This window comes from Archocentrus centrarchus, unplaced genomic scaffold (assembly GCF_007364275.1).
Source record: "Archocentrus centrarchus isolate MPI-CPG fArcCen1 unplaced genomic scaffold, fArcCen1 scaffold_55_ctg1, whole genome shotgun sequence".
Lineage (NCBI taxonomy): Eukaryota > Metazoa > Chordata > Actinopteri > Cichliformes > Cichlidae > Archocentrus > Archocentrus centrarchus.
Genome location: NW_022060277.1, coordinates 1,682,167 through 1,692,799, shown reverse-complemented (window position 1 = coordinate 1,692,799; position 10,633 = coordinate 1,682,167). Strand labels below are relative to the sequence as shown.

At 44.5% G+C, this 10,633-nt stretch overlaps 1 protein-coding gene across 1 annotated transcript; it reads left to right on the top strand.

Annotated features, from left to right (window-relative positions):
- Positions 1-1,718: 1,718 nt before the first annotated feature.
- Positions 1,719-10,021, top strand: degs1 (delta(4)-desaturase, sphingolipid 1). The gene is given in 8 exon segments (XM_030725422.1): positions 1,719-1,956; positions 7,092-7,105; positions 7,107-7,254; positions 7,257-7,280; positions 7,283-7,395; positions 7,397-7,834; positions 8,331-8,361; positions 8,364-10,021. Coding segments are annotated over 8 exon segments (963 nt in total). The 5' UTR covers positions 1,719-1,874; the 3' UTR covers positions 8,477-10,021.
- Positions 10,022-10,633: the final 612 nt, after the last annotated feature.

Genomic DNA, 10,633 nt, shown 5'->3' with positions numbered 1-10,633 from the left:
CCTCCACATTACACAGCATGCATGTTTTCACTGAAGTCCTGGTTCTACTGTGTGACCCAGAGCCTAACTTTATTATACAGTGAACATTTTCCTCATGAACCGAATCATTTTACACTCCACTGATTTAAAAGTGAGTGCCTCCTCTGAAACGGTTTGCTGGGGTTTATATTGCATTTCCTGGCCTTGCCCTCTGTCACTGGTGGAAAATGCAGGTGAACCTGTTGACCTCAACTGGGTGATGATTAGTCTTTTGGCAGCTGTCTTATAGAGCAGACTGGGCAGCATTATAAAGATTGTATCACATCATTGTGATACAGTGTGTTGCTCAGTACAACATGGCAGTAAAAATGTCTGAAAGGGTTCACCTGGCAGCTGCAGGTAACTGAGACTGTCACTGAAAACAGGTCATGTCCTCTGTGACATCATCAGGACAAAGCCAGGGTTATAATAGTTTTGGATTTTACATCATAGTTTAGTTTATTTCGTCGTAACTTTTTTTTCCTCCGTTTGAATTCGGTTTTAGAGTGGTTTCCCTACTCTGTCCGCATTTGTGCTCGTTTAGCTGGATTATATGTGTTAATTACCTTGTGGTCGTGTGTCGGTGTTTTATATGCGGCGCACGCTGGGACTTTTTTTGGTGCTCAGGTTTTCGTCTTCAAACATATTTGTCCCAGTTTTTTCCCTTGGGTCATTCCCTCAGGTCTATTCTGATAGTTTCAGTCTCCCTCCAGGAATTTGATGACATTTGTGAGTCCTTTTATTGATGTTTTGATTATTATTCCTGATTCTCTCACTGATAAATTCAAAAACTGCAGGGGAAAAAGCACCCGGAAATACACGAGAGGACTCAGCAATGCGGAACACACTGATCATAATCATTGCGGGCTGCGTGGATCCGACCTTTAGTTTCATTTGTCGAGAGGCGCAGGTCAGGTCACTGCGTTGTTTCCGTAGCCGCCTTGTGCGCTTCTCAGGTGGCTCAAAGAAATCCCACATGGGACCGCTGCCATTACTCTGCGGTGACACACACACACACACACACACACACACACACACACACACACACACACACACACACACACACACACACACACACACACACACACAGTGAGGTGCTGGATGGCGTTCCCAGCTAAAACTGCTAGAGTGGAAAAAAATGATTTCATCTCAGTCCACGAGGCTTGAAATAAACCTTTTATCTATAACACACAACACAGTTTCAGTTAGTTATCGTTTTTTCCTTTTAATCATAGTTTTTATTTCAGTTAACGAAAATGTTTTTCCACTTTTGGTTATCTGGTTCGTTTTCGTTAACGATAACAACCTCGGCCAAAGCTCAGTACTGTCTGTGGGAGCTTTCATGATTCTACTCCAAGCCACTTTCTCCCTGGTTGTGGAGACCCTGCTGGGTTCTGGACTCAGCTTCGTCTTTTTAGTGACACTTTAATTTCACGCCGCTTTTAAGAAGGAGAAGTGGAGGAATTAGACTTAGTTGTGTAACTATTGCTTCTATCCAGGCCTGCTGGAGAAGTGCTTCCACCCCCGAAGAAGAAGCTTTAAGCTCAGGGTCAGAGGAACAGCACTTTGGGAAGATCGTCTGGAAAACAGGAAGCACAGCATTAGTTTCCTCTCGCTTCAACATGAGTTTAGTAACAAAGTAACAGCAGCACAGGGTCGCTACTATGTAACAGTAATTCGCTGCGTTGCGTAGCAACAGCCGCTGGTGGGAGGAGCTACAGACGCCGTGAGCGCGTCAGACACGCGGGCGGGCCGTCAGAGTAGACCGGAGCTCGGAGAAGTTTCTCTTTAAGAAGCCACCGGGACAGTTTCTCTTTGGCGAAGCAGCGGTAAGTCGTCGCGACACTGCTAAAAAGATGGGAAACCGAGTGGCCCGTGAGGACTTCGAGTGGGTGTACACGGACCAGCCGCACGCCGACCGGAGAAAAGAGATTCTGGGTGAGCTAGCTTCTCCGTTAGCAAATTACGCATAAATCAATGTTTAACTTGGATAGAGCTGAGTTCACCTCAGTGCTTGGCTGTTTTGACGACTGACTTTCGTTAAACTTTTAATGGTGTAACCTGCCACCGTGGAGGCCCGATCAGCTGATCGGGTCAAGCTAACGGTTCCTCAACCACCCGTAGCTGCTGCTCCCAGCTAGCAGCAAGGCTAGCTTTGAGCGCAGTGAGACACACACTTCCGTCATACAGCTTTAAGTGGAGTGATTTTTATATACGTAACATATACATACGAGGCAGTTCCAGTTATTCAACTCAGTCTAACCAATAATAATGTTCGGCTAGCAGTTGCTGCGGTAGCTGCGCCACTCCCTGCGCGTCCACTATCCCCGAGGAGAGCTGCGGTAACGGTTTAACCCTGTCCGCCGCACGCACACGCACAGAGTGCTCTCAGTTGGTCTCAGGAGTGGTTTGTTGACTTTGGAGGGAGACTTCCAGACCAAATGCTCGGTGCAGTGAAGCAGTGTGACTGCAAACAGTTCATTTCAGCACCGATTCACAAGGTCAGTGTGACAGACAGCTCTGTTCAAGTTACAGTGCAGCAGTCCGGGGTCAAACTGCTGCTCACATGTACAGTAAAATTGTACATATTTCTGTCATAACTATACAAATATATATATATATATATATATATATATATAAGCCACAGTATGTGGTCAGTTAGTTGACAGAATTCCAACTTGTAAAGCTGCTAAAATCATTTTTATCTCATTAATGTAGCAATGAATTAAAAAATGAGCTCTGTTTTGTAGTTCCAGTGGCCGTCAGATCTTTAACGTTTCAAATATTATCAGATTACTCTCATAGGAAACTGACAAAAGGTCTAAGACATGGAGGAACATACACTACTTTACATTTTAGCTTGAAAATGACATCCTATGGACAATAACCTGTTTTTATACTCAGGAAAACTGAGAATGGTGTGTGTGTGTGTGTGTGTGTGTGCATGCATGCTGGGATGGGTGCTTCACATTACTAAGTACAGGCAGCAGCCTCACACTGAATGCTGCTTTTCTTGCATCAAATAAACAGGACCTTCATTGTCTCTGAATCAGGTGGTGCCTTGGCCACTGGTGTCAGAGTCAGCGCTGGCTGACTGAGGGCGGTCAGTGCTTCTGTACAGCTTTTGCATTTCTGATGTCTTTTTGCTGCAGAGATGGGAAACAGTTCAGTTTCTTAGTGAACATAAAGTATTGTGTTGTGAGTGAGACCAGGATGTGAACGAGGCCCACTGAGGATGAATCCTCTAACAGTGTGTGCGTAAGTCTAACGCTGTGTGATTGATCAGTGTTTTGTTTTCAGTTTGTTCATACTCTCCAAACAAACGGGGAAGTGGCTCTGATCATACCTGTGAACAAATCCTGAAAGTTGGAACGCTGCTGCTGCTGCCAGTGATGCTTTAGATCAGCTTTGGTATCCAGACTTGTCTGCTTTCCTCCTTCGGTCACAGTCACACTGTGTGTGAGGGGAAATGATGTCAGAACCTCCCTCGTTTCAGCCTGAGCCTCATTTTCTTATCATTTTGTTTAAGCCATCATCGCTCCCATGGAAACCCTTTGAAAGGGTGTGTCTCCTGTAGCTTCCTCCTTGGTCACTATTATTATTTCCTTTCTTCAGTCAGACTTCCTCCTGCTTTCGTAGCACTGCAGGCCTCGCTCTCACAGCATTGCCACTGCTAACTGCACTCCAAATAAACATGTCTGTGTCTATAGAGAGGTGGGGGAGTGGTTGTGTGCACACTCATGCACATTTCCTGAATCCAGTGTGCAGGGTTAGGATGCTGCTGTGATGGGATACCTCCAAACTTCATGAACTGGACCCAGCTTGAAAGTTTGTTACTGGTCAGATCTTTGTCCTGTCATGCTGATCTTTCTATATTCATACAGGTTTTAAAGAGTATTATGCCAAAGATGTACACATACACACACACACACACAAGCAACAAATGGTCAAACATCAGATCTAAAGAAGAAGCTGACCTGGCACTGATGTCCCAGTTTGACTAAATTTAGACAGTTTTGTTTTACTTACATCTGATAAATACAAATATTGCACATAACTGCATTTACTGCTTATTACTGATTCATTTGGTTGCTTGTGAGAGAAGTAAAACAAATGGGTTTACACACAACTTATCCAGGGTCTGTAAATAAGATTACCAAAAGTACAGTTGTACATAATTTGTTTTTGTTATTTCTTGTAAAGAGTGTAAGCATGTAGAGTGTGTGTGTGGTCTCAGGCCCCTCCCTGGGAGCCATCTTAGCCTTGTAGGAGAGGCAGCATGGTGTGGGGGTGATGACACAGGATGTGAGCCGTGGTGTTGGGACTTGTCTTTGTGCTGCTTTTGTGCGAACAGAGCACGCAGCCTCGAGGCCCCGCTGCTCGTTTTTGTGTGAGTGTGTTTGAAAAGGCTGCACAGCTTCTCCTCGTGTGGCTTTGGTTGCTTATCATGGACAGCTGTTGGCTGCTGGCCTTCACATGTTTCGTTGCATCACACTTGAGCACCACAGGGTTTGACATAACCAGTGACACAGGAAAAAATGTGTGTCTGTGGGGCACCCGGTTGGCTCAGTGGTTAAAGCTGGCGACTACATAATATGCCGTGCCGCGGTGCGGGCGGCGCAGGTTCGTGGCCCAGCCCGTTGCCAATTTGCCTGCGTGTCTTCCCCCGTATCTTTCCCTAATTTCCTGTCTCTCCTCTGCTGCAAATAAAGCTGCTGTGGCCAGAAAATAAAATAAAAAATGTGTGTTTGTGTCAGTGTCTTCGTTTCCACCGATCACCTGTAAAGCAAGCTTGTTGGTTGACTTGTTATTGAAGGTTTGCTTCATACAGACCTTTAATCAGTCCCTCAGTGGTGAGGGGACCAAAAGCACGCTGTGGGGGGGCAGAGTTTAATAATTACTCATGTTCAGTGGTGGTGTATAAACACAGTGAAAAGAGGAGAAAGAACCACTGAACCTGATGCAGCATAACTAAGGAACAGTTGAGGGTCACCTGATCAGCTCTGACTGTGAGCTTTATGAAAAAGGAAAGTTTGAGTGTAAACGGTTTCCAGGCCTTTCCTGCACTTCAACTAGTTCATTTGTGTCATCTGGCTTCATAGATGAATACAGCTGGCTGCTGTCTCTATAGGAGTGAATTATAGGAGTGGTATTGGTCCCAGCACAGAACCTGCTGGAACTCCATGACTGATCTTTGCAAATGATCAGTTAATTGTTTTATAACTTTTCCAAGAATCTTTGAGATAAAATAAATTGGTTTGTTATTAGCAGCTGCCTCGCAGAAGGGATTTTTAAGTAGTGGTTTAGTTGTGGTGCACAGGCTGCTAACAGAGAGAAACTGATCATATTTAAATTGAAGCATTAAGTAATGGTAAGACTGTGGGGGTGGGCTCTATGAACAGTTGGTGGCTGGAGGCAGTAATTATTGAACTGAACTCAAAGATCAATCACAGAGAGGACCTGAGGGCTGTGCTGGTTCAGCAGTGAGACCGATCCTGTGACGTGCTTTATAAAATCCTCTTCCTAGTGTTTAAAGCAGATGTGTAAACGGAGAGGCGCTCTGCTTCTGGTCCTAGTGAGCAGTCTGGTTGGAGAGTTGTGAATCAGTTGTAGTTGGTGTGATACATGTTAGAGTATTCCAGTCTGTGTGCACAAGTTTGTGTGTCACACTTTCACACAGCCAGTCTGAGGTGTTTGTATCTGTCCACAGAACAGAGTTATCATAGTTTTTAATCCGTTCTTATTTAGATTTCATTTTGACCTTTTGTTTTGAAATCAGTTTAGTTTCAGTTAGTTTCCAGAGTGGGTTTCCTCATGCTCAGTGGTCAGGCTCAGATCTGAGCCAGACTCACCGATATTCCTCTGTACGTTTATGTCGCTTAGCTTTCCAGGTTCACAGTCATTTCTTTCTATTTCATTTTTCAAAACTCTCCTTTTTCTCTTCACTAAAATGTGTTTTCCAGTTTTAGATTTGATTTTAATGTGTTCCACGTGTGACTCATTTTTTTCACTGTACTCTTGCCTTTTTTTGGGAATGTTCTTATAACCTTCACAGCCTGATGAGCAGCAGCCGTTGCTTCTCCTTGCCGTTGTATTAACACTCTGCTGAGCACCACGTGAACCTGAGAGTGTGATTTTTTTATTTTTTTTTACCGTGACTGCGTGGAAACACAAAGCTGATTGTTTCTGTCGTCTTCACTCCGTCTCGGCTCTCGCACCGGCCGAATGGCTGAGCTCAGACGAGGCTGGTGCAGATAAATGTTAAATGAGGCTTCAGCTTTTATGTTTGGTTGATTTTCAGCCTACGAACGTGACTCCAACCTTTGGGTTAGGGTTAGGGACTTCAGAGTCAACTCTGATTTGAGTTGACTCTGAAGTGCTGAAGGCTGGGCTCATGGCTGGTGTTTCTGAATACATTCCTGCAGTTAGATAAATTACCATTATCACACAGACAGAATCTATCTTGGGGTCCATTAACTGGACTCCAGATTGATGGGTTTGATGGTGTCTACTTTGGGCCTGGTGAGCCGTGTAAACAGAAGTGAACTGAGTAGATTGTGAGGCTTTCGGCCGTCTCACAGGTCACTGCGGTCTGACAGTCGTAGGGTTTGTACTCGATGCTGCAGCAGTCATAAAATTAAACTCCTGTAATGTTGATTTGCTTTCAATGCAAATAAAGCGAGGAGGCTTGCAGTGGAAAAGGGACAAAAAGGAGCTGACTCATTACAAGGTGCTGCTGTCTGAGCACAGACAGGACATCAGCTCCTCCTCCATGTTTCACGTGTGCTCACGTCTCCGTGAATCTTTGACCATTTTGGGCTGCAGAGAAAATTCAGATGGTTTCTGAAAGATGAGAATGATTTTGCAAGTTTAGAGGCAAAATTACATAAAAAATAAACTATGATACTTGGGTGAAGTAGGGTTAAAGTTCACATTGTTGATAATAAGATTAAGATAGATGCATGAAGGAGTTTCCACTCGGTGATGTCAGGACCGTCAGTCCTCAGATGCAAAATTTGATTCTCAGCATTTGAATGTTCACTGACGTCGAGTCTCTTGTGTTTCTCTTCCAGCCAAATATCCAGAAAATCAAAACTCTGATGGGTCCTGACCAGAGGCTGAAATGGATCGTGTGCATGATGGTGGCGATACAGTTTACAGCTTTCTACCTGGTCAAAGACTTAGACTGGAAATGGGTCCTGTTTTGGACTTATGCATTTGGCAGCTGCATCAACCACTCATGACCCTCGCTATTCACGAGATCTCCACAATACAGCGTTTGGAAACAACAAGGCCATGTGGAACCGCTACTTCGCCATGTTTGCAAACCTGCCGGTCGGCCTGCCCTATTCTGCTTCTTTCAAACGCTATCACCTGGGACCATCACCGCTACCTGGGCGGAGATGGCATCGATGTAGATATCCCTACTGAGTTCGAAGGCTGGTTCTTCTGCACTCGCCTCCGCAAGTTTGTCTGGATTATTCTGCAGCCACTTTTCTATGCTATACGGCCCCTTTGCATCAACCCTAAACCCATCACTCAGCTGGAGCTGACCAATGTGGCTTTCCAGATCACCTTTGACATCCTGCTCTGCTGGTTGTGGGGGGCTAAGCCTGTGGTGTACATGTTGGCTGGCTCAATGCTGGGAATGGGCTTGCATCCCATTTCTGGTCACTTCATCGCTGAACACTATATGTTCCTAAAGGGTCACGAGACGTACTCCTATTATGGTTCCCTCAATCTGCTCACCTTCAATGTGGGCTACCACAATGAGCACCATGACTTCCCCAGCATTCCAGGACGCAGGCTGCCCATGGTGAGTGAAGCTCAGAGACGTGCAGGTTTCTCTTCTGTTGGGAATGTTTGTTTGAAAAATGTTCCCTCCAGCTCAGATGGGCACACAGTGTAACCTGGTTTTAAAATCGTTCCGTTTTCATTTTATACTTTATAAGATTATACATAATATTCTGACTGAATGTGCACAGGAGCAAAGTAAAAGAGCTGAATAAATACTTTCCTTCTGTTTCCCTCTGTGACCTGAAATAAGAACCAAAGCTGAAATAATAATAATAATAATAATAATAATAATAATAATAATAATAATAATAATAATAATAATAATCAGTCAGAGCAGGCTGTGAACGAGGTCAGCTGCTGAATTTCTTTCAGCTCCAGATGATTTAATTTCAGCACCACCCAGCCTTCCAGTAATAATACAATAATCATTATGTGTTTGAGCATGAAATGAGTTATATGGCAGGAAAACTGCAGAAAGCATCCAGACTCTCACTTCCAATTCCTTCTTGTTTCAGGTCAGGAAAATAGCTGCAGAATACTATGATGACCGCCTCAGTACACATCTTGGGTGAAGGTTCTGTACGACTTCATTATGGACGACACGCTGAGCCCGTACTCACGGATCAAGAGGAAGCTGAAAGGAGAAGTCAAACAGGAGTAGCTGCTGCTGCAGGCCCACTGTGACAGCAGCCTTTGGGAACGATCACAGCTTCTGCAGATGAGGACATTCAGCATGTGGACTGAGTCTGGAAGCTTCCTGCTCAGCACAGAAAATATATTCAGTTCTTTGTTTTCCAGAAACTTACCAGGTGATGGTGGGCTAACATTCACAGCTTGTTAGAATGAACTCAAATGTAGGACTGGCTGCACAAAGACTTGAGTGAGACTGCTGCAGGACATATCCAAACCACTGAACCCTGAGTAACATAAAACCTCCTCCATGTTCCTGAGGCCTTATGTTAGTCAGGGGGGTGGTGGTGGGGGGTGGCATTGGATGACAGGTGGGGTCACACTTGGACATGCTAACACGTTCACTTAGTGATGGAGCAGTTCTCTCTGGCACACTCCTGCACCTCTGTTTCACCCACAGATTTTTCCCAGTGGAGTGCAAGAAAAACGTCTGGAAAACTGGACCGGAGTCTCTGATTGTCACTTCAGCTTAAATGTTCCCGGATTATTAGACCATGAAACAAACCAGTTCACCTGAGAGGTCTTTGTGGAGCCAGCCCCAGAAATCTGTGTGTGTGTGAGTCTCTGTGTGTGTGTTGAACTTGTTCATTTACATTGAATGTCTTGATCATTGCGATCATGTGATCATTTGTTACTTTGATCATCAAATTTCTGTGACAGTTAAACATGTAATGAAATTACAGCTGATATTTTCTGGCCTGTGACGACCCCCCCCCCCCCCCCCCCCCAAATTGTGATCTTAATGAACTGATTGGCTCTTTAATCTTTCTCGCTCTTTCCTCTGGATTTAAAGTCGGCGTGTTCAATAACCTGAAGGTGACGTGGGCGGCACAGAGCCGTCTGTCCTGCCGTCTCTGGTCTCACCCTCATTAGCTTCAGTCGTCCTCTGCTGAGGACTGAGAGGCTCACACAGCTTCCTGTGTGGTGGACACTGAGACGGCAGAGGCAGCTGTGGCTCCTCTCCCACCTTTGTGCTGTATGTTCACACTGTGATGCAGTTTGACTGTATTTCTGTTTCATTAAAGAGACAAAAAGCTTTCATATTAAACTCTATGTGGGGAAAAAAAATCTATTTTTCACCTCTTTTCAAACTTTCTGTCCTTCGTGTTCGGTAGCTGCACTAAACCAGACTGATGGTTTTAACCGGTCAGTTCAAAGCTGTGTGCAGTTTATGAAACGTGACCTTCAAAAAATCCATCACTGTGGTTTTACAGCCTAAAAGACAGGAAGAGAAACCCCCTTAAACATGGAGAAAAAAGAAATATGGAAGAATATATACATCCATATATACATTCATTCATCAGTGTGTTCAATGCTCCATCTTAGAGGAGTACCAGACACGTGGTTCTGTATTGATAAGGACAGTAGTGACTCAGTGTTCTGTAATTACACAGAAGACAAATACAGGTATGATGTGGTGTCAAGTAATTTATGGTGCTTTGTTTATTTAAACATGATTGTTACCAAGATTTTTGTTCCAGTATTTACAAATATTAAATGCTTCTGTTTCCTCTGATTTCTGGTGGTTACTTACTCCGCTGTCCACCTTGTTCCACTGGACTTACATCACAATATACAGGTTTCAGGTGGACCCATGAGGAATTCTTTGGTACCCGAGTCATTCAAAAAAATGAAATCCTTTATCCCAAAATAAAACCACAATAAGCAGGGGAAGACATGAGAGTGAAGCTGGAGGCCACAGCAGCAGGAGGGATGTGGAGAGTGCAAACAGTGGGTTTAGTTCACAGTCCTTCATTCCTGTTCGCTAACGATGTATGGTGATGGACAGTTAATAATTTAAGATACTGAATTTCATGAACCAGAACCATCAAAATTAAAGTTCACCTTTGTTATTTACAAAAAACAACTTTTGCCACAATGTTCTAGTTCACTGAGATGCAGCAGTAAGCACGCCTCCGACTGTTATCAGGACCTTCAGTGAAGAGGCGGCAGGAAGGTGGAGGAAGTGGTGCAGCAAAGGGCCTCGTGGTCACCTGCTCACCCTGTGAGCTGAACCGCTGCCCACACTGTGACCTTTGACCTGGTTTTCATTCTAAAGTTTCCACAAGTGGTCCAGGCCAGATGAGCAGAATGTGTTTGATTAGCAGGGTTTCATGTGTTCATGCTG